Source organism: Danio rerio, chromosome 7 (genome assembly GCF_052040795.2).
Source record: "Danio rerio strain M-AB ecotype USA chromosome 7, GRCz13ab, whole genome shotgun sequence".
Classification (NCBI taxonomy): Eukaryota; Metazoa; Chordata; class Actinopteri; order Cypriniformes; family Danionidae; genus Danio; species Danio rerio.
Window position 1 is genome coordinate 72,532,009 of NC_141027.1, and position 25,786 is coordinate 72,557,794.

General features: G+C 36.4%; 1 protein-coding gene across 4 annotated transcripts in view; it reads right to left on the minus strand.

Annotated features, from left to right (window-relative positions):
- galnt18b (UDP-N-acetyl-alpha-D-galactosamine:polypeptide N-acetylgalactosaminyltransferase 18b) overlaps positions 1-25,786 on the minus strand; it is a 195,304-nt gene that overhangs the window by 13,773 nt on the left and 155,745 nt on the right. For 2 of the 4 annotated variants that reach the window (XM_087262227.1, XM_087262229.1), the window contains exon 10: positions 3,188-3,352. In XM_087262227.1, coding sequence (XP_087118353.1) covers positions 3,188-3,352 — 165 coding nt within the window. Of the gene's footprint in view, positions 1-3,187; positions 3,353-17,807; positions 19,994-25,786 lie in introns of those variants that run through there. The other 2 variants (XR_015496477.1, XM_087262228.1) reach the window with 2 other exon arrangements.

Genomic DNA, 25,786 nt, shown 5'->3' on the forward strand with positions numbered 1-25,786 from the left:
TGTCATTTCTGAATGAATCAGTGTTTTGAACGAATCGATTGAATTCAATAAATCATTCATATAGACAGCCATTGCTTCATTTAATAATAACACAATTTATTCACCCTCCTGTTGTTTCAAACCTGTAAAAAATTATTTTATTTTTGGAAAAAAAGAATGTTGGTAACACTTCCAGTGTATGAACGTCTTTATAATGCATTTGATGTTTTTTTTTTTTTATATTTACCACAATAATGACTTTACATTTTGTTTTGTTTTCAACCAAATTAAATTACATTGAAATTAATTATTTAATTGTCACATGCTTTTGCTCTGTAAAACCCAAAAAGTTAAGAGAACTCAAACCATTTAAGGAAACCGATTGCTACAAACCATTTGAGTTAAAAAAACTATACGAGTACTGTGAACTATACGAGTACTGTGATTTAATTTGAAGTAATGAGGTATATAATTAAATAATTACCTTCAACACTGAGTTCAAAACTCTTTTCAAATATGTAGAATTAACTTTTAGTAAATTTTGAGTTAACTACACTCATTTCATTTGATAAAGTTGGCAGTTGGGTTTTCAGTGTAGTTTAAAAAAATATTAAAAATGATTCTAATTAGGATTAAAAATGTACATTTAATTTGACAGTTCTAGTTTTTGTCGATTTCCATTGAATTATTATTACATATTTTTGTATTTATTTACATTTATTTTTACTTTGTTATTAGAAAATAAAATGTTGAGATGTAAATATTATTGATTAAATGAAATGTATTATTGTTTATAAAATTATTATTAGGAATGTCGAGATTTGATCACATGATTGGAAATTGGGCCCGATCACGGGGTTTCAGACTCAACTGAAATCGGACGTTACCTCCCGATCTTTAACACAAATATAGTTATTCGATAGGACAGAGTTAGACCTCTTTTTGGGGTAGCTAACACATGTTACTATGAGCTATTAGATATGCCCATTTCATAGAACTGGTCACTTCATGCTTTTCTCTGATTGGCTATCTTTCTATGCTGTTTCTATTTACAATTGGCCACATAAATGTGCCTCCACTAAACATATATGATTGAAATTTTGCACTATTGGCAAATTTAACTAGGTTATGTCAACTAAAGCATCAGATATACCACATTTTATTTAATTATAACAGAATTGTAAGCATATCTTATTTTGCAAATAACTGATTTATTTGTGCTTCAGGGGGGTTTGTACTTCACTCGTGTTCCAGTAAACTATCAGCACAAGCGCACAAGGTTCAGCTATTACTGTCAATACAGGCTACAATCTAATTTTGTACAGATACACGCATACACATAACTGATGAATAAACGGTAAAACATTGCATGACATATAGGGCATTATCAGTTTTAACTTGTCTGATTTGGGTTTGTGGAGGAAAAAGTGGATTTAAGATATTTTAACAGATGGCAATCCCTTGATTATCTCTTACATTTCGCATGAATAATTTGTGAATTAAGCACCATTTTCATCCCATGTGTGCAAGAGAACAAAACTGTCATTTCTTGGTAAACTGCTGCAAATGATCAATAATAAAAAACAGAAGTTGCTGCGACTGGGAAAACAAATGTAGCTTTTATTCCTACATAATGAATGACTTGCGCCTTTAGAGCACTCAGACAACACACAATAACAAACGCTGTCATGTTATCCCGCATTCGAGGTCAAATGCCGGAGGTTTGGGAGCACAATCTTGTGAGACAGTTCTGAGAGTCAATTAACTAAATCATTTTCATGACATACTTTGGTTCAGGGCCTTTCAGAATGACTAAAGGGATGTAGTTTATTTACACAACAACATTTGGGGGAAAATAAAAGCTACTTTTTTAAATGGGTATTTTGTAAATATAAAAAGGGTAAAGTATTAATGCAATTAATTGTAAAGAAAAAATTAAAACATCCATCCGTCCGTCCGTCCGTCGGTCGGTCGGTCGGTCGGTCGGTCGGTCTGTCTGTCTGTCTGTCTGTCTGTCTGTCTGTCTGTCTGTCTATCTATCTATCTATCTATCTATCTATCTATCTATCCTGTCTGTGAATCTATCTATCTATCTATCTATCTATCTATCTATCTATCTATCTATCTATCTATCTATCTATCTATCTATCTATCTATCTATCTATCTATCTATCTATCTATCTATCTATCTATCTATCTATCTATCTATCTATCTATCTATCTATCTATCTAGCCTGTCTGTGAATCTATCTATCTATCCTGTCTGTGAATCTATCTATCTATCCTGTCTGTGAATCTATCTATCTATCTATCTATCTATCTATCTATCTATCTATCTATCTATCTATCTATCTATCTATCTATCTATCTATCTATCTATCTATCTATCTATCTATCTATCTATCTATCTATCTATCTATCTATCTATCTATCTATCTATCTATCCTGTCTGTGAATCAATCAATCTATCTATCTATCTATCTATCTATCTATCTATCTATCTATCTATCTATCTATCTATCTATCTATCTATCTATCTATCTATCTATCTATCTATCTATCTATCTATCTATCTATCTATCTATCTATCTATCTATCTATCTATCTATCTATCCTGTCTGTGAATCTATCTATCTATCTATCTATCTATCTATCTATCTATCTATCTATCTATCTATCTATCTATCTATCTATCTATCTATCTATCTATCTATCTATCTATCTATCTATCTATCTATCTATCTATCTATCTATCTATCTATCCCACTGTATCCATCCACCCAATCCATCCATCTGTCTAACAATGCTCGCACACCATATGCAGCTGATTCATGCTGTCCCAGGAGAAAACCCTGAGCTCGGAGATAATTAAGCCCAGGGCTCCCGCCTGGTCAATGAGCATGTGAGGGAGTAAGAGATCATGTAGTTCTTGAGAGGTAAAGAAGGAAAGGTGGAGATGGGTGAATATGGGGATTCTTCAAAAAACGTAGATGAGTAAGTAATGCTAGTCGTGCTTTTTATAGTGAGTTTGGAATGATCCGATAATGATTACAGACGAGAGACCAGCTGCGATCAATCAGATCACGTGTTTCTCTCGAAATTAGTTTGTGAAACTTCACTACAGTACGTTTCTGTCATAATCATGTCCAATTGCGACTGAATACCTGTTGTATATGTGAATGTGGACTGTGAGGCAGGTGTTTATTACCTGAGTAAAACGCCAGTGGAGCTTCATGCGTTTGGCCACAGCGTAGCTGCACTCAATGAGCCGCGGCCGGCCGTTCACGTCCACCAGGCACTTGTTGTCATCGTCGTCAACGGTGGGGCTCAGGATGCCCACAAATAACTGCTGAGTGCTGGTGTAGTATACATTCTGCAATGACAGAGAGAACTGGGAATAAAAGCAGGCATGTGAAGGAGCACGTCTGGCAGCACATAGACAATTTAGGTTTATAAGCTACTGTGGAAGATTACAAGGACAGGCAATTGAACCTTTCAGTAAAATAGATGTCTATGTGTCATGCCATGGCACATCTGAATGCAGCAGACCATGAAGATACACAAGCTAAAGGTGTGGGTATTAAAACCAACAGAGGATGGAGAGCACATTTAGGTTTTTATGAGGAATTCTGCAGCATTTTAAAAGCAAATTAAGAGAAAAAAGGAAAACAAAAAAGCACTAAGTATATTTCAAAACATGTAATTTGGTCACACTTTACAATAAGGTTTCGTTAGTTCATGTTTTTACTAATGTGAACTAATTATGAACAGTGCATGTACACCATTTATTAATTATAGTTTAACATTTACTAATGCATCAATAACATCCAAATTCATGCTTCATTAACAATAGTTAATGCACTGTTAATTTACATGAACTAATGATGAACAACTGTATTTTGATTAACTAACGCTAACTAACAGGAACAAATACTGTTGTCACCAACTCATTCCCCTCGCTGGCCAGCAGAGGTCATCATCACCGGACTTTTAACACATTACACCATCCTCATTGACTGATTGTCACACACACCTGCAGCACATCCCATAATCATCTGGCACACACATATAAGCAGCACTCACACACGCTTCAGTGCAAAGTCTTGTTCTGCCCCGGCTAACACTACTGAGCGGTTCTCATCCTTGCCTGCTTTTCCGTTGATTACCTTGGACTGTATCTCGACCTTGTCTTGCCTGCCGCCTGCCCTGAACCCTAGCCTGAATACCGACTTTGATCCTCGCCGCCTGCCTTTGACCCATGCCTGAATACTCATCTTGTGTTTGCCAGCCCTTCGACTTGATACTACTGTGTTTGATGTGAGTTCGCACACGCATAACATCTGTGTGCTTACTGTTATTAAACTCTGGTTAATAAATATACTGCAAATGGATCCCTCTGTCAGACCCTTCGTTACAACTGTAATAAATATATTGTTAATTAATGCAACCTTATAGTAAAGTGTTACTGTATTTTAGTATTAATATTACTATTACTCGCTCAATTTATAAAGGGGTCAAAACAGCTAAATAAACTGCTAATTACTCATTTATACTCAATTATTCACTAACTTGTGAACCCATACACTTGCATTATTATTAGGGGGCAAGCTGTTGTTTTTGTTCGCGTTCCTATTATTATTCTTTTTCTTCCTTTTTCTGCTGGATTTGAATGGCAGCTCGTATAACCGTATGTGGGAAAGTTGTATAATTTGGTACAATAATAGAGGGCATTGTCAACATGATTCACATCAAACCTAAGAAGTCTCTAACTTAAACTCTCTAGCGATACCACTTGTCCAAGTGTAACTTATGTTCATCGTTATAACTTTTAAACCGAATGGGCTACAATCAAAAAATATTTCTCAGATTCCTTGGCTCAGTCCGATTCAAACTCACCCTATGACGTCATTTTCCGTCATCATTTTTTTTTCTCTCGCTATTTTGAATTTTTCGACAAACTCGTTCCAGGCCAATTTTTACCAAAGTTTAATCACATGATATACAGACCATGCTGACCAAAAGTTATGGAGTTCAAGTTGAATTTGAATTTGTGTGTTGTATCAACCATGTTATGAGTTTTCTGCAGCATTTCGGTGCACTGCCTCCTAGTGGTCCGGAGATACAAAAGAAATGTATTTTTTTGCTTGTAACGTCTCAACCCTTCGTCCAAAACTCATAATACTGGTCTCTTTACATCCGACAGAGCATACCGAGTCGATATGAATGATATCTGATTTTCTCAGGTCAGCCATTTGGCCATTTAGACTTTTGTCAAAAAAAAAAAAAATGTTTTGAAAACATATTCACGTATGATTACAAAACATGGTATGCATCTTCGACACCATGCCCAGAAAGTACTCAAAAACTTCTGCATTATAAGTAATTTTCAAAAAACATAAAAATAAAAAATAATTTCTAAACTTTTCTCATTGTCTTGGTATATTTCTTGGATTATGCTGAGACCATTTATACTAAATATGCCAGAATCAACTAAACATACGGTCCGCCATTTTGATTTTCATTGAAAACCTTTTTTTCAAACGTCTCCTAAACCATTTTCCGATTTTTACCAAATTTGAGTCAGATGTTCTTCAGACCATTCTGGCAAAAAGTTATGGAATTCATGTTGATACGCAACATGGTTTTTGTTTACGCCACCGACAAACGTGCTGGCATGATGTCAAAGATCATCTGAGGCTGTAATTCTGCAGTTTGAACACATTGACACTGAACTTAAGGTGTGTCATGTTAATGCGCCTCACAATAACCATCACACATAAATTTGGTAACAGTGCCACCTTGTGGTCACGCATTATAAACCTTTAACTAACTATCAATAATGAAATCTTCCAATTTGGCAAATAAATGTTGATTGCATAGGTTTATTGTGGTAAAAAGGATATAAAATTATTCCTTGGGTCATGCCTAGAACATTGATACTAAACATGGCATATTTGGGCAAACTTCCTGTCTGCCATATTGATTTTGAACTCCTTCTCCACCGTTGATTTAATTTTCACCAAATTTTGGACATGCTGACCAAAATTTATGGCAACTCACAATGAACCCAAAACATAAATTTGGTAACAGCACCACCGAGTGGTCAGGAGTTATAAACCATTTACTAACATCAATACTGAATCATAAATGTGCGAATAACTTTAGACTGCATGTGTTTATTTGTTGCTTTTGACCTCTGAACTGCTTTGCTTATTCTGCCTCTGACTTGCTTTGCTCATTCTGTCTTTTAAAGTGCTTTGCCCCTTTATTGCTGCTTGCAGGTAAATTTATTATTATTATTATTAATATTAATATTATTATTATTATTAGTCCTATTTATGTTCAATGCAACATGACACTTTACAGATTCTGGAAGAGTTTTATTGTTCTTAAATGACTATACCAAGTTTTAAGAATTCCAAATCACACTATTTACAAAAGCATTTATTTGACATGTTAACAATTTGATTCATCTCACATCTGGATGCACTTAATACAGATCACTTATCACTGAATAAAGCCGGGGATATGCTAATGAACCACTTTCACTGTTCAAGTGCCAGGACATCTTTTTTTTTTGTTTTGTTTTTCAGATTTGCCATTCTCTTATTCTCTCGTAATTCTCTTTGTTGACTAAGCAATGCATTATTCATGGCATAAAAGTGAGAGCTAGCATTATGCATTAGACACTCATACAGAAGCTCAGTAGTTTAGAACAGATGGTCACATTTAGCTTCTGCCAAAAGTGCCTAAACTTTGCTGGGTTTGCTAGAATGGGTTATTTCATAAAACATTTATAGTTGTGTGTATATATATATATATATATATATGTATGTATATTTGTATATTCCCCCTGTGGTCAGCTTATAATGTTAGTCCAGCTCTATGCAGCAAAATGTCATAATATGATTTTTTTATTGCCACCGTCCACCGTCTGTCTTGCCCTTAGAATTGTTTAGGTGATATTTTGCAATCCAGGCTCGTTTGAAATATACGGTTCTGCTTATATTTACAAAAATCTCCAAAAGACATTACTACACATCTAATTCAATTCAAGTTCAAGTCCATGTGAAATCAAAATTGACTCTATTTTAATTTATTACATTTTATATTCTTGAGATGACCATCAGTGTTGGGGAAAGTTACTTTTAAAAGTAGTGCATAACAGTATTGAGTTACTCCAGCAAAAGTACGGGAGGTGCTGGTGTTGTACTTTGCATCCTTTTTTTTTCTCGATGTCATGTTTCTTGCAGTTGTCAAGAGTTTTATTTACACATAATCTACACTTAATGGCAATCCACATATTTACTTAGATGAGTTCCAAATAACTATAATCCATAGCAAAAATGTAAGTCTTCGGCCTGCCATTGATTCTGTTTCTGACTGTCTGTAGTGTTGACTGTTTTTGTATTTTGAGTGGATTTGTTCTTGCTTGCTATTTTTCCACCAAGATCCATCCATCCATCAAATTCCATTCCAGTCCAGTCTATTCTATTCTATTCTATTCTATTCTATTCTATTCTATTCTATTCTATTCTATTCTATTCTATTCTATTCTATTCTATTCTATTCTATTTATTGATCCATCCAACTAAACCCTCCATCCATTTCAATACACCCACCGACCCATGCATCCATGCTTCCATCCATTCATCTATCCATCCATCTATCCATCCACCCATCCTTCCATCCATCGATTTATCCTTTGCATTCCATTCCATCCATCCATCCATCCATCCATCCATCCATCCATCCATCCATCCATCCATCCATCCATCCATCCATCCAATTCCATTTTATTTAATTCCAATCCAATCCAATTCATTCCATTCCATTTATCGATCCATCCATCCATTCCAATCCACCCACCCACTTATCCATTCATCCATCCATCCACCCATCCATCCATTCATCCATCCTTCCACCCATCCATCCATGCATCCATCCATCCATCCATGCCTCTATCCATGCATCCATCCATCCAATCCATTTCATTCCATTTCATTCCTTTACAATCCATTCCATTCTGTCAAGCACTTCTTATGAACATGTCGCTTAGAATTTAAATCTTAAATTTGTCATATTTTGCTTTCATACAAGATGTAATATATCTCTCAGCTGTTCCAGAATGTGTCTGTGAAGTTGCAGTACAAAATTTTTTTTTAACTTTTTCTCTAACACCCTTTCTAAAAATGGGCTGTTGCCTTTCCTAGTTTACCTACTTATACTACATCCTAATAGTATGTAAGAAATGAGACATTTGTTAAGTGTGTATAACACAACCGAAGGCAAGCTTTGGGACATACTACTTCAGCATAATTGCATCTTTAACAGACCGTTCAGTTGCATAGTTATGAGCATTCCGTTACCACTCTGTTAAAATCTTGTGACAGTTAAAATCCTCCATATTTATTTCCATTTAATTTAATTCCAGACCATATGGTAGATGAAGCAGCACATTAATCTGCCATCCGCAGATCTTTCATGCATAGAAATCTGCTCACGTGTTTGCATACTGATGCCTTCAAAAGTTAATGACAAAATGAATCTTCAATACAGTTCACAATGCTGTTGCAGATGAAACATAGCACATTCTGTCTTACACTGATTGCATGTTCCATCAGGTTAGAGATTCATTTAGTCATTTAGTCATGAGATTCATTCAAACTCTTTATCTAAAACTCTCTACTTAACCCTAACTTCCACTACATTTGCAGTTTTTTCATTCATTCTCCTTCAGCTAGGTTCTTTTTTTATCAGGGGTCGCCACAGTGGAATGAACCACCAACTATTCTAGCATATGTTTTATGCAGCGAATGCCAAATTCAAGTTGGTTTTAATTAGTTTTTAGAGGCAGATTTACTAGTTTTTATTAGTTTTTTTATAGTTTGACATTGCTTTTGTTTTAGTTTAGTTTTTATTAGTTTCAGTGTTAGTTTATTTTTTTTGTTTGTTGTTTTTTGTAAATTAGGATATTTGTTATGTGCAAGATTCAAAATCATCAAAATAAATATTGTGTAATAAAAGCTCAACCAAAGATAGGCAACCATAGATTATTTGACACAAGAACACTTCCATCTACCCATGCCCAAATTTAAATAGGCTACAACAGCCCACAAGATAGCAGCTTTAAGTAAAATATATGTTTAAGGCTGCTTTTGAAGTTAAATAAACCATAGTGATGGGAAGCTCAGATTTTTAACGAACTGGATCTTTAGTGTCAATCTTACCAAGTTTGGACTCAAGATATCAAAAATATGTAGTCTGCACAATTTGAGTCCAAATTGTCACCAAGATCACCAAGATCTGAAAAGTTTCTTACAATTATATTTTGCAACCCAACTGAAGCATGATTCACTTATTTAAATTCTATAATGACTTTCTGTTATAAAATAAACTTTTGTTTCGCCAGATCCTCTCATTTTCAGGCCCTTGGTTTAGCTGCACTTCAATTGTTCAAGTTTAGTTCAATCACAGTGGGCTGCCATGAACTGTTTGTGTTCGGTTCACTGAATTATCCATGTGCAGTGTTATCGGTTCACCACTTGTGTGCTGGTTTAATAACTGAGTAACTCAGTATATATTAGATTATTTCAACTCGGAGGGGGTTATCAGGCATGTTAAAAAGTAAATTCTTTGTGGATAAGTGCTTACTGTTACTGGGAATGCAACTCATTTCAAATAATTCAGTTCAATTGGTGAACTAGTTCAAACAATCCACTATGAAGATCCGGTTTAAAACATTTCACTCACGATTAAAATCACTAATATATAAATAAAACCCATTATTGGGTACAAATGTGTTAAATTAATACTTTCGAGTCTCTGCTCGGGTCATATTGAAGGTTATCACCAGGTTGCTGTCCAGCTGTTTTTTTTTTTTGTCCTGGGAGCAACAGCGAAGCCTGACTCGAGGAGCACTGGCTTGATTTGGCCAATGGCAATAGGATTACAGACTCTGAGGTGCCGTATGGGTCAAACACCTGGCATTAAGCTTGCAGTGCGAAGTAAATAGGTTTACTTCTAAGAGTTAGTTCTATTTAAAAAAAAAAAAAGAACTATCGTTTTTATTTTTATTTCAGTTAACAAAAAAAATAATAATAATAATTCTCGTTTTTGTTAACTATAATAACTCTGACGTAAATACGGGAAGAACATGCAAACTCCACACAGAAATGCCAACTAACCCAGCCGGGACTCAAAACAGCAACCTTCTTGCTGTGAGGTGACCACCGTGCAACCAGTTTCCAAACATTTATGAGTTTCTGGCTGAACTATCCCTTTAAAAAAAAACTTCATTACATGGACAGGCTCACAAACCAATTCCAGCTTGAAATGTGATGAACAAATGGCTACAATTCGACTGACATGACAATTAAATATAAACTCCTTTCCTCAAATAGAGTTTCTTCAGAAGAACGTGTACAGCATTAGCTAATAAACAAATGGACAATCTACAAAACGAATGAACTAATAGGATTTGATATGACAGGAACTGACTTTTGGGTCACAAAGGGCATGCCGAACCTGTCAGAGATTTGAAAAGAAGTCGTCTAATTGTGCTGTTATTGTAATTTTTCAGTGATGGAGCGGGTGTCAGCGTATACGCCAGAAACACCAGTGGCGTCTGTCTGAAGAATCACTCCAGATGGCCTGCAGGAGCTCGAGCCTTCATCGACACGTATGATGAAGAGACGCGGTGTGTGTCGTGCATGTTTCAGTGTGTGAAGAGAAGGTGAGCATAAGGGAAGCAGCCGAGGGGTGAAGGAACATCTGGCAAACAGGTCTCTTCGGAGCCAATCGGGCTGAGGCAAATCGCTGCTTAAAGGCCTCCAATTTTGGCCTTTTAACAAGATGTAAAATAAGTATTTTGTGTCTTCAGAATGCTTCTGAGACATTTCAGCTCGAAATACAGTGGAGGAAACAAGTTTTAAACACTTTTCCTGGAATAATATTTCTAAAGGAGCTGTTGACATGGAATTAAAGCATAATTTGGTAAGAATCCAAACAATACAAACATAAAAACAAAACAAATCTGAAAACGTGTGTAATAAAAATGGAATGACACAAGGAGAAAGTACTGAATACTGAAACGTATTTAATACTTTATATTAAAGTCTTTTTTAGTGATGACAGCTTAAAGACGCCTCTCATATGGAGAATGAAGTCACATGAATTGCGCAGGTAAGTTTTTTTCACAGACTTCATTCATTTTCTTGTCAGCTTAGTCTCTTTATTAATCCGGGGACGCCATTTTAAAGCGGAATGAACCGCCAACTTATCCAGCAAGTTTTTACGCAGCAGATGCCCTTCCAGCCGCAACCCATCTCTGGGAAACATCCACACACACATTCACACACACACACACACACACATACACTACGGACAATTTAGCCTATCCAATTCACCTGTACCGCATGTCTTTGGACTGTGGGGGAAACCGGAGCACACGGAGGAAACCCACGCGAAGGCAGGGAGAACATGCAAACTCCACACAGAAATGCCAACTGAGCCGAGGTTCGACCCAGCGACCTTCTTGCTATGAGGCGACAGCACTACCTAGTGCTCCACTGCCACGCCCTACACAGACTTCAACAAAGTGTAAAAATCTTGATGGTTCTGTGGGTCTCACCCTAAAGGGGAAATAAAGTTTACATTATTCTGTACATTGGATTCCTCTTTAATGAAAATAAATATATATATATATATATATATATATATATATATATATATATATATATATATATATATATATATATATATATATAAACTTGATTAACATAACCATTTAGAATAAATTGGCTTTTTTTACTATAGCTTTTAGACCTAGGACGCCGCATCTTGGAATATCGCATATTCACATATTAAAGTGAATTTCTTATACGATCATGCTGTACACAACAGTCTCTGGACTCTGATCCCAGACATCAGTATGTGAACCATTTCTAAAAAAAAATAAATAAAGACTTTCTGACAATATGATATTAGACATGGTTGTATTGCAATCATGATTTCCAAAAGTATTACAGCGCTTTGTAAACATTTATTATTAATATTTGTTGAGCCTCCAGTTAAAGTTTAGAGCACCTGCACCTGGACATTACACTTAACAAGCAGATGTCAAACGTACATCACATGCGATGACGTAAATGCAAGTAAAACATACCTGTCACTGAAGTAGCCACGCCCCTTTATTATGCAGATTCATATCAATTCAGTGGATTAAACGAGACACAGTGTGTGTGTAGTGCATGTTTAAGAGCGTGGAGAGAAGGTGAGCATACGGGAAGCAGCCGAGGGGTGAAGGAACATCTGGCAAACATGTCTCTTCGGAGCCACTCTGGCCGAGGCGAATCGCTGCTTAAGTCACAAACTTAACATTGCTTGCCGCCTCATGCATAAAAAGCGAGTTCACCCATGAATGAATTCTTCAAACGCATCATTCTAATGGAGCCTCTGAAGCAGAAGCCGAGTGGGAAAGTGTGGAGCGCTCCATTTGTTGCTGGATTTCGCAGAGAACAGTGGATTGTGAAGCAGGTGCGCTTTTTTTTTTTTTTTCTCCTGAAGGATTTTCATTTGCTTAAAGTTCAGAGAGTCCTCTGGCGAGCTTTATTTTCAAACGATAATATTACCAGTGCGCTGTAATGTAAAACTCTGGCTTTTGAAAGATATTTGGGTTGAGAACAGTACTTCAGGCTTTTAGTCTATACTGTTATGTTGGAACTAAGAAATATTCTACAGTTGAAAGGGTAGATATGTATTAATGCTGCGGTGCTGCATTATAGACGTAGTTATAAAAGGATATCATGGAATCAAAATACACATATCTGCATATACACTCGTCGGCCACTTTATTAGGTACACCTGTCCAACTGCTCCTTAATCAGCCAGTCACATGGCAGCAACTCAATGCATTTAGGCATGTAGACATGGTCAAGACGATGTGCTGCAGTTCAAATCGAGCATCAGAATGGGGAAGAAGGGTAATTCAAGTGACTTTAAATGAGGCATGGTTGTTGGTGCCAGACTGGCTGTTCTGATAAACTGCTTATATACTGGGTGTATATACTGGGATACACGCTTAACTACCTCTAGGGTTTATAATGAATGGTCTGAAAAAGAGAAAATATCCAGTGAGTGGCAGTTCTGTGGGCGCAAATGCCGTGTTGATGAAAGAGGTATGCAGAAGAGCATCTATGAACATGTTGAACCTTGAGGTGGATGGGCTACAGCAGCAGAAGACCACAACAGGTGCCCCTCCTGTCAGCAAAGAACAGGAAACTGAGGCTACAATTCGGTCAGAATTTGGCGTCAACAACATAAAAGCATGGATCTATCCTGCCTTGTGTCAACGGTTCAGGCTGGTGGTGGTGGTGTAATGGTGTGGGGAATATTTTTTTTGGAACACTTTGGACCCATTAGTTCCAATTGAGCATCGTGTCAACGTCAACAGCTACCTAAGTATTGTTGCTGACCATGTCCATTCCTTTATGGCCACAGTTTATCCATTTTCTGCTACTTCCAGCAGGATAACACGCCATGTCATAAAGCTCAAATCATCTCAGACTGGTTTTCTGAACATGACAATGAGTTCACTGGACTCAAATGACCTTTACAGTCACCTGCTCTCAATCCAATAGAGCACCTTTGGGATGTGATGGAACAGGACATTTGCATCATGGATGTGCAGCCGACAAATCTGCAGCAACTGCGTGATGCTATCATAACAATATGGACCAAAATCTCAGAGGAATATTTCCAGTACCTTGTTGAATCTATGCCACAAAGGATAAAGGCAAAAGGGGGTCCAACCCGGTACTAGTAAGGTGTACCTAATAAAGTGGCCGGTAAATGTATTTAGCTTTTTCCAAAAAAAAAAAAAGACTGTCTTCCCAAAATGTCATCTATACCAGTCAGAACATTTTTATGTTACTGAATTTACATAGGGCTAACATTTAAAACTTACTAAAAGTTTCCAAAGGGTAAAAATAATTATGATTATTTTTGAGAGTTACAATAGCAAACATGAAGTTTTCTCTATAAACTGCAAAAGTTCAAAGAAGAAACTTTTTTTCAAAACCGTTTTCTTCTTCAATTTTTTGTCCTCTTTCGATGAGTAAATCCTCACATCCTTATCTGCAAAATAAAATGGCCCTTATTTATTTGCCACTGCCTGCATGCTCTCAACAGATGTTACAGTGCGCAATTACTGCGAAAAACAAACAAACAAACACTCATACAAAATTTGGTGTCAAGCGGAATAGAAGTAAATGCAACACTGCACATATATTTCACATTCAATTAAACTCAGAAGTCGTAATCACAATAGCACTGTCAACAGACGTGCGCAGCAAAATCTCCAGCAGTTTGCATTCGCCTTTAGCCCAACTGCTTTTTCACAAAGCTTCAGTGTTCAGGGGAGAGCGAGTCTACACTAATCTCCTTGGGAACAGCTCTGTCTCACCATATTCTGCATGTTCAGTAGTGTGTTCATGTGCACACAGGTTTGAGATGTCTGCCAAAAAACTCCATTGTCAAAAAAAAAACAAAAAAGCTGGCACCAAAACCTTGGTGTTCTGAGGTGAAAAACACACACACACACCTGTCAGCACATACTTTTGCATGTGCTTCAGATGTGATATAACACCTTTAGAGAAAACCAGATGCGTTTCTCTAACGAACATGGGGTGTACACTACAAAAAAGGCTTTTCATATTAAGATTTCTTTGTCTTGTTTCTAGTCCGAATGTCTAAAAACTTTTAAATCAAGCAGCATTTTCAAGACAAGCAAAACACACTGTCTTGTTTGAAGATATAATATGCCAAAATTAAGTGAGTTTTTCCTTAAAACAAGCTAAATAATAAATAAGATTAAAAAATAAGATTATTTGCTCACCCCATTGGCAGATTATTATCTTAAAACAAGACAGCATGTTTTGCCTGTCTAGAAAAATCAGCTTGATTTAAGAGTTTTTACATATTTGGACTAGAAACAAGACAAAAAATCTAAGTAAGAAAAGCATTTTTTGCAGTGTACTGTACGTTTACAGTAACACTTTACAGTGAAAACAATGATTTATTGGGTTTACTCTCTTTTTTTAAGGTAAGTGGTTATTAACAATTGATATTGGCTGAATTGAAACAAACAAATTTAGTTGAACATTACAAAATTTAATTAGTTTGTTTAAAATGTCACTCCGCTACTCATTCGTTTGCACTGGCTGCCAGTTGCTGCTCGCATCAAATTCAAAGCACTGATGTTTGCCTACAAAGCAATTTCTAGCTGCGCCCTTTCTTATCTGCTCTCACTTCTGCAGATTTATAGGCCTTACAGAAACTTGCGTTCTGTGAATGAACGTCGCCTCGTTGTTCCATCCCAAAGAGGGAAGAAAACGCTTTCTCGAACTCTCGCGTTCAATCTGCCCAGTTGGTGGAATGAACTCCCTAACTGCATGAGAACGGCAGAGTCACTCGCTGTCTTCAAAAAGCGACTAAAAACTCAACTATTTAGTCTCCACTTTCCTTACTAATATGCAACTCCCTACACTAACTACAAAAAAATAAAAAAATTACTAATGCTTTCCTTCTTAGACTTTACACACCTGAAACTTGCCTACAGCACATATTCATTGTTGCTCTTATAGTTGTGTAAATTGCTTCATTGTCCTCATTTGTAAGTCGCTTTGGATAAAAGCGTCTGCTAAATGACTAAATGTAGATGTAAATGTAAATTCAGCCCATATAAATTGTTTGCAACCACTTACCTTAAAATAAAATTGAGTAAATCTGATTAATCATTTTTTTTGTGCATGTGTACATCATGCAGTGTTTACAGTATATACAGTAAGTATAAGAAAAGGCCATACGTTCTGTCTATTACGCATTAAATGCATCATTGGTATTATTATTTAAAGAGCCCCTATTATGGGTTTTTGAAAATGACCTTTCATGTGGTGTGTACCACAGCTCTATGTGAAGTGAAACATCCAGCTAAGGCTTAAATCTGAAAGTGCACAGTGTTTAAAACTGTTAATTCATTTATAAAAGAGTCGACTCATAGTGCTTCAAATGTATCGTCTTGATAACGAGTCTTTAGCCGTTTCGGCCTGACGTCGATATTAAACTTAAGCCCCGCCCAATTGTTGCGTGCAAACCCAGGAAAATTGAAACCTGTAGCCCCGCCCACAAACACAGTAGCAAAAAAAAAGAGGAAGACAAAGACTGTAGATCCTGGTTGAATCAAGTCATGAAGACACTGTGCTCAGCTGGATATTATTGGAAGTGTGAGGGAAAGTTAGTGTTATTTTCTTGACCCAAATTACGGGACTTTTCCGGAATAAATAACAAAACGAGTGGGTAGCTATAGATAGGTCTGAAATATGGGAGACTCCCGGGAAAAACAGGAGTGTTGGCAAGTATGCTGACACACACTATGCACTCTACTTCAATATTGTTGATAGTCTCACTTTGAACGCTGTCAACCAATCGCAACAGGCTGTCATCGGTCCAATCAGCACAGATTAGCTTTGCACTAAGGAGGGGTTTGGGAACAAATAATTCGCTGAATGGATTATATTGGAGTCTCTGGGATAACTAGGTAAAAATAAATGCGTATTATAAGACCATGAAAGTGTTTTTTGACCTTGCATGCATATCAGCCTGTTGTTCGAGACCCTTAAAACCAAAATATGACCCTTTTTATTGTATGATAGGGGCTCTTTGAGTCCTTGAATGTGATATTAGATGCTGTATACAGTATTTGAGACATATATTGATGCATATAAAGGTGCATTTTTGCAAAAAAATAGATGGAAAATTCTATGCGCTGAGTCCCAATTATAAACTCCAGAAGGGCTTGTGACAGGTAAGACAAGCCAATCTCAATGTGACAGGAGCAAAACAGAAAAGAGAGAGAGAGACAAATAAGACTATTATTGCCTAAAACAAATCATAAATCTCAGCACACAAATAATATCAAATTGCACACACCAGCAAAAGTGCAATACGCAGTTATTTATCCTATATAATGTGCTGTCAGCATTTCAGACATCTAATTTAAAATGGTTCATAGATGTATTTGTATATATATATATATATATATATATATATATATATATATATATATATATATATATATATATATATATATATATATATATATATATATATATGTATTTGATAATCTGCCTTTCTCTCTCTCTCTCTCTCTCTCTTTATCAGACAAGACTGATGAAGGTCAAGAGACAGAAAGGTTACACATAATACATTTTTAAGCAAGTAATGATAATATGTGCAATCATTTGTTTGCTTTTCACACATTTTACATGGTGGTTTTCTTCTTTTTAGGTGATTTCATCATTACTTCTGGTGTTCTGAGTTTGAACTAATGTAATGTTTGATTAAAATATGCACTGTTTGGTTTACAGTGCTGACCATCAGCTGGTATATCGAACATTTAAGCATTAAAATCAAAACAACTTGCCAAATCACCTATACTAATTCACTACTGATATCTATGCCTGTAGATCACAGATATTCATTCATTCATTTTCTTTTCGGCTTAGTCCCCTTATAATCCAGGGTCGCCACAGCGGAATGAACCGCCAGCATATCTTTTACACGGCGGACGCCCTTCCTGCTGCAACCCATCACTGGGAAAGAACACAGATATACTGTGATATTATAGATAAGTGTTTCAATTTCAAATAATCATGTCCCTTTCAACATTACAGTCTTTTAAAATCAAGTCACTATTGTCTTTCACACTTTCAATGGCTTGTCAAGCACTGAGATCCTCACAATGAAGACAGATGAAACATCTGTGTTTAAAGACGTGATTAACGTTTCTTTCTTTTGTTCAAAAGTTTGCTGAACAATCTATACATTTTACACAGAAGGGGGGTTATCATCCATATTATATGATCTGCAGCTTTTAACATCATTTAGATGATTTGTTTTGTTGGTTTCTTTCTCTGAAAGCATTTTAGAGTTTCCTTGGCTGTGTTTTAGACCATTGTCTTGATGTCCAGCCTGGTTTTATCTTCATCATCCTGCTAATGTAGATGTTTAACTAAAGCAGCTTATATTAATTTACAATGATGAAGAGCAAAGGGTTGCAAAAAAAATAATAATAATGATTTCAGCTTTTGTCTGGGCTTTCACTGCATTTCTACACCCTCCTTTCTTCATGTGTTCAATGCTTTTTCCCTGTGCCTTTCATTTTATTACACATAACTTAATTTGTAATAGAACTAGATCTGTTTTCTTTTGCGTATATGGATCTGCAAATAACAGCCTCTTCACCCTTCACCCTTGTATTAGTCCGCCCACATACAGCAACAAGTAGGGGACACTACAGTTCGACAAATATTGCAGCTGTTAAGCAGCATAATGTACTTTTTAAGATTTTTTAGTAGAGAATATAGTTGTTTAGAATGCAACTATGCAGTTTATTTATAATGATAGTGCCTATTTTAAATATTTATGATTTCTGAGAGACAGCACATCGGTGGCCATTAGGCTGTCTTTGAGCAAAGATGGTTGACATTGTTTTTCGAAGGTTAAATATTGTGATCTCCCGATTGCAACAGAGAAATACTGGAAAATCTCTGTAGACTGATGGCATTTCATGCTGTTCATGCTTATAATCTTAAAATGTCAGCAAAATCAGATGTTTTGTCATCACTTTAGACATTACACTAGAGAATCATTCAAATACTACGTAGTATTTGTCTTATGTGACATTTGTGAAGTAGCAACAGTTCCTGCTGTTCTGATGGTCAGCTGTAGATGTGAATCAATGGCAGAAGAAAGTAGTTCCTCTTACAAAAGAGTTTTTAGACTCCCGTGTTTGATTTTCTTTTTTTTATACACAATTATGCCATCAAACTGTTGTATAAACGCAATATCACACTCATAATAGGGCGATGTGGCTGCATATCATCACTGGTTTGACACTAAAGGCTGATTTATACTTCTGCGTCAAGCGCACACATATGTTACGGCGCAGCCTACGCGTGGACGCATAGCCCTCGCTGTGGCTGTCGGCGTCGCTGACGCACACCTGTCAAAAAGTGTTACTACATGTCGCTACATCGCGTAGGTCGAGCTCGGTGATTGGTCGGCTTAGTAGTCATGACGAGTGTGGGCGGGACCAAGAGCTGCACGAGCTTGATAAAGTGATTTTTACAAGTGTGAGTCCCATGAAGGAGCACCGGATGGAAAGTTTTGTTTTGTGTTTACCTCATGGTTAAAGTTGTTGGACGTTCGCTGGTTCCTGCCTGAAAATGAGCAAGTTTAAACCCCTTGTACATTAAGGAAGCGTTCAGAAAAAACAAAACACCAGCAAAGAAACTCGACAAAGAGGAACATAAACACCTTACTGCCAACTAGTGTTTCGGAAGTATTATTGCAGAGCAACAGAAACAGCGCACAGAAGTATGAATGCACAGCTACGTGCGTTGCATGCGCCGTGTATCACGCTGATCACTTGAAACAGAAGTATAAACCAGGCTTAAGGCCCCAATGCACCAATATACAGCCATAATGCACTGCTACTCATTGATATTGCTTATATATAGTGCATTTGAAGGTATATTTTCAACATAGTGTTCAAAAGGTGTTAAAAACAAGCTAACACATTTCTCATTATGATGTGATGTAAATTTGTCATGCACTCTTAAATTACAAACAATAATAAACATCTAGTAGGTAGTGCTGTCGCCTCACAGCAAGAAGGTCGCTGGTTCGAACCTCGGCTCAGTTGGAGATTCTGTGTGGAGTTTGCATGTTCTCCCTGCCTTCGCGTGGGTTTCCTCCGGGTGCTCCGGTTTCCCCAACAGTCCAAAGACTTGTGGTACAGGTGAATTGGGTAGGCTAAATTGTCCGTAGTGTGAATGTGTGTTTAAATGTTTCCCAGAGATGGGTTGTGGCTGGAAGGGCATCTGCTGCGTAAAAACTTGGTGGATGAGTTGGCAGTTCATTCCGCTGTGGCGACCCCGGATTAATAAAGGGACTAAGCCGACAAGAAAATGAATAAACATCTAAAACATACTTCATTTATAAAATTAGAGATCAACTGAATGTGGTTTTTAACAAACACAAACACACACACACACACACACACACACACACACACACACACACACACACACACACACACACACACACACACACACACACACACACACACACACACACACACACACACACACACACACACACACACACACACTGACTGTAAGTTGTTAGGTAAATGCATTTTTAAAATGGTCATTTATGACATGAAATAGATGCAATAGTCAATAACTAACTACAGCAAGATTTTCTGAGGTCAAATATCTTACCTGCTTTGTTTCTGTAAGACTCACAATGTAAGACAAACAATTGTGTTTATTTGTAAACTTTTTTGTTTTTCCAAGTTTGCATTCAAGGATAGACTAATTTAAATGGGATGAATACTTTTAAAACTCCGTCCATTGTCTGCTATTGTTTGTGCTGTGCATGCTGCTTCATCCGTTTGGTTTTAACTTATTAAACCATTATGCAATTTGAATCAATTCATGCTTTTGTCCTGTTTCATTCTCTACAGACTAAAACGTGACACACAGTTAACATCACCGCCTACCACGTATTTTGTATCACTGCCACCCAGACGTTTATAAAACCCATTGTTGTATTTTCATATTTTGTGTGATGTTTTGGCCGCCTCCATCTACCTCCGGAGTCTCAAAGATATTGGCAGAAAGCTGTAGAAAAATCAAACGGCACAAAAACACTTCTGACTATCATCGCAGCCCACTCCTCCCGCTGTTCTATTGTGTCTGACCGTGAACTGCTTCTTAAATAACAGAAATGTGCAGTTACATGTTTTAAAACTCACAGTACACACAGTGAAGCAAAACCCATGCAGAGGAAGATGTTTATTGCTGAGGTTTTTCCAAGTCAAAAAAATTCTGTTAAATTTATGTATTTATATTATATTATATTATATCATATATTATATTATATTATATTATATTATATTATATTATATATATTTTTTAAATATATTTAATAAAAAACAGCTGTGCGGGCATTAGGAATTCAGAGACCCCTGGCAACAATGTCTTGTAGGCCCCCTACCCAGCAACACCCCATAAATGAATTAAAAATAAAAATAATATAACATTTTTAAAATAAAATTTATCTATAATATATTTGCCTGCATTTTTTAAATAAATGATATACAGTACACATATTTCTAGTCTACAAAGATTTAACTTAATTTTAAAGCATTTAAAGCACACTTTGAAAAAAAAAATACTAATACAACTAGTGAAAATTTATGGATTTTAATATACTTATTCAAGTTCACCGAAGCAGTACAAAAACTATATTTCAGGGTATTTTTAATCTATAACTTCTACACACTTATAATGCATATGATTTGGACACCTCTCCAATCCAGTTCTATGAAACCTCCATAATACACACACACTTATTAATGATTCCTACTTGTCTTCTTCATGATGAAGAGTAGGCAAAATCTGATATGTAGTGGGGGATAAAAAGACGGAAGTGTTCATCAGATGCTGGATTCGAATCTGATTCATGATCAGTTATGTCAAAAGATATTGCTATGCACTTTACGCACTACGCCACTCACGCTGCTGTCTGTTGCGCTCTTTAGTTATGTTGTCTATGTCAATCAATAAGTGATGGGCAGGAATCGTTTAACTAGCTTATTCTAAAGAGGTGCACTTTTTGCACTTAGCCTAAATAGATAATGCAAAATGGGCAACCTCTCTCCCCACCCCCCATGGGCTCCTGGGCCTTTGCCATAATCCTTGTTGGTTAATCCAGCCCTGTACCTGTGGTAGCCAGATGTTAGCAATTTAAAATTTCAATAATTCACACCATTTACTACTGGCTTAGTACCTGCATATAATTAAGATATTAACTATTTCTTAGTATTTAAAAAGTATGATCTTATTTTACATCCCTAATCCTACCCAAATACCTAAACCCAACTACTACCTTACTAAATATTTGTTAGCAGCTACGAAGCAAATTTACATTTTGGAAAACATTTTTACCCCTCATAAAACACAATTACATAGGAATTTTTTTTTACCAAGGACAAAACAAATTTACATTTTAGAAAAAATAATTATCAAGATGCAAAACACTTTTACCAGTCCTGAAACAAATTTACAATGACAGATTCTTTACGGAAAGAGAATGTACCACACACCAGAAGTGACGCGAAATGACCACACACTGGAAAATATCAGCTTGTGTGTGACTTTGTAGACACAGGTTAATGATAGTCCAAAGACAACATACTGTTTTCTACAACTATTAAAAAAATGGTTTGCCCAACTGCGATAAAATTTTTTTGTCATTCATATGGAATAAAATCGCTGTCATAAATATTTAGTGCGAATAAAATTCAGGCATCTGTCATTATAAAATCGTAAAGAAAAATGGAACGTACTCGTAATTTTCTGAGGGTACAATTCCAACATCTGCGATTAGAACAGACCCAGATATGACATTTTCTTTGTCTGTTTGTATATGACTGATAAATTTATTATGGGTGTACTTTACAAATACGAAATACAGTTTTACATTTACATTTAGTCATTTTGCAGATGCTTTTATCCAAAGCGACTTACAAATGAGGACAAGGAAGCAACTTACACAACTATAAGAGCAACAATGAATAAGTGCTATAGGCAAGTTTCAGGTCTGTAAAGTCTAAGAAGGAAAGTAATAGTATTTTTTTTTTTTTTGGGTACAGTTAGTGGTATATCCAGAGAGGCAATTGCAGATTAGGAAGTGAAGTGGAGACTAAATAGTTGAGTTTTTAGTCGTTTCTTAAAAATAGCGAGTGACTCTGCAGTTTTTGATGCAGTTAGGGAGTTCATTCCACCAACTGGGCAGATTGACCGTGAGCATTCGAGAAAGCGTTTTCTTCACTCTTTGGGATGGAACCACGAGGCGACAGTCATTCACAGAACGCAAGTTTCTAGAGGGCACATAGATCTGCAGAAGTGAGAGCAGATAAGAAGGAGCAAGGCCAGATGTCACTTTGTAGGCAAACTTCAGAGCTTTGAATTTGATGCGAGCAGCAACTGGCAGCCAGTGCAAACGGATGAGTAGTGGAGTGACATGTGCTCGTTTAGGTTTATTGAAGGCCACTCGTGCTGCTGCGTTCTGGAGCAGCTGAAGAGGCTTGATAGAGTTAGCTGGAAGCCCAGCTAGTAGAGAGTTGCAGTAATCCAGTTTGGAGAGAACAAGAGCTTGAACAAGGAGTTGAGCTGCATGTTCAGATAAGAAGGGTCGGATCTTTCTGATGTTATAGAGTGCGAATCTGCACGATCGAGCAGTTCTAGAAATGTGGTCAGAGAAGTTTAGTTGGTCATCAATCGTTACTCCAAGGCTTTTCACCATTTTGGATGCAGTAATGGTTGCCCCATCCATTGGGATTGAAAAGTTATGGTGTAGAGTCGGGTTGGCAGACTCTACACCATGTCCGTGGTAAAACCAGGGTTTTACCACGGACATGACAACCTGTTTACGAGTATGACTCAAAAAGCGACACTCCACTGTCACAGGCATTAATAAACAAGCGAGAGCCACCGATCAAAACGGTGCACTTGCTGGAGCTCCCATACACCATCTCAGGTAAGATTTTTGTTATTCCCTGTTTGAGAAATGTCTGTCTTGAGCTGTAATAAAGGTTGAAACTTGATAAGGTCCATTTTCGCTGTGTTTCTTGGACATTTTACAGAATTAAATGTAAGTTAATGTTACATGCAGCAAGCGCAGAATTTCTCAGTGAACCACTTAACTGGATGAACTAAATTTGCCATAGTGTATGAATGCGAGTGTGAATTGGTGTTTCCCAGTACTGGGTTGGCGCTGGAAGGCCATTCACTGTGTAAAACAAATGCTGGAATAGCTGTTGGTTCATTCTGCTGTGTCGACCCCTGATATGTAAGGGGGTTAGTTGAAGGAAAATGAATGAATGTATTGTACATGTTACATGAAAGATAATATACGAAAACAAAAAGATAATAGGGGCACTTAAATCTTATTAATTGCTGTCTGGGAAAAAACAATTCATGTACTAAAGAGATCTCATTTTGACTATTTTAAGAACAGAGACACTAAATTAGGTCACTATTTCATGTGTTGTCTTTGCATACCACTGCGTATCTGGATTAGCAAGATTATTCCCCCTCTCTCTTTCAGCATAACACAGAATCAATAAATAATGAGCAAACTGAAACACCAAACAAAACATTTCTCTTTCCTTTAAGTGAGCTGCCGAAAACCCTTTCACCTGTTCTAAACCGCAGCAGCATCTGAAACTCCCCTGTTGTTTTTGCCAGCCTAACAAATTCATCAACACTGAAAACTCATTTCTCACCTGTGAATTTTTTATAACGTTATCCGTTTCAGCTGTTTCTTTTGTGAACGCTTCCGTAACCTCTTCTCTCTCTCTTTCAGCCTCTTCTCTGTTGGGATCAGGCATTGCATAACCTTCTATCACTTGTTGTTCACGCTTTTTCCCGCCCTTTTAACTCTCTGAGTGGCATCATCAGCTCTAGTGCTGCTCTCTTGACTCTCTCGGAGGATTCAAGGGCTCTACACGTCCATCAATAGTGGAACTCAAAACCGCATTGCTCTCTGAATGCTTTCTTTATAATATTAGTTAAAAAGTAAACTCATTAAATAGCAAGGCAAATGGTGAAATCATAAGTTGAGAATAAACTTTTTAAAAGAAAAAGTCAAAAACAACAATGCATTATGTATATTAGGCCATTTTCTGTATATTTCATGCATTTATTTATTTTTTAATAAACATTTGATCAATGGACTGGTTGATTGATTGATTGATTGATTGTTGATTGGTCATTCGGTTGATTGATTGTTTGGTTGGTTCGTTGATTTGATTGATTGGATGGTTGATTAATTTATTCTCTGGTTGATTGATTTATTCACTGGTTGATTGATTCATTGGTTGGTTGATTTGATTGATTGGTGGGTTGGTTGGATTACTGATTGATTAATTGATTGATTAATTGATTGATTGATTGATTGGATTATTAATTGATTTATGGGTTGATTGATTGGTTGATTGATTGGTGGGTTGTTTGGATTACTGATTGATTGATTGATTGATTGATTAATTGATTAATTGATTAATTGATTAATTGATTAATTGATTAATTGATTGATGGGATTATTAATTGATTTATGGGTTGATTGCTTGGTTGATTGATTGATTCACTTGGTGATTGGATGATTGATTGATTGATTAATTAATTTGATACATTTATTGGTTAGTTGATTGATTGATTTATTGATTAGTTCTTTGGATTACAGAACAATTGATTGATTATTGAATGCGTGATCATTGATTCAATCATTTATTGGTTGGTTAGTTGATTGACTGATTGATTGATTGATTGATTGATTAAAAGATTGATTGATTAATTGATTAATTGATTGGTTGGTTGGTGGATTGATTCACTGGTTGATTGATTGATTCGTTGATTGACTAAATGATTGGTTAATTTGATTGATTTAATGATTGATTGATTGATGGATTTATTGGAGGATTAATTGATTGATTGATTTATTGGTTGGTTGATTGATTCACAGGTTTATAGAGTGGTAGGATTATTGGTTGATCGATTGATTGAGTCATTAATTTATTGGGTGATTGATTCACTGGTTTGTTGGTTGATTGATTGGATTCTTACTTTCTTAATTGATTGATTGATTGATTGATTGATGTTTTGTTATTTTTGCT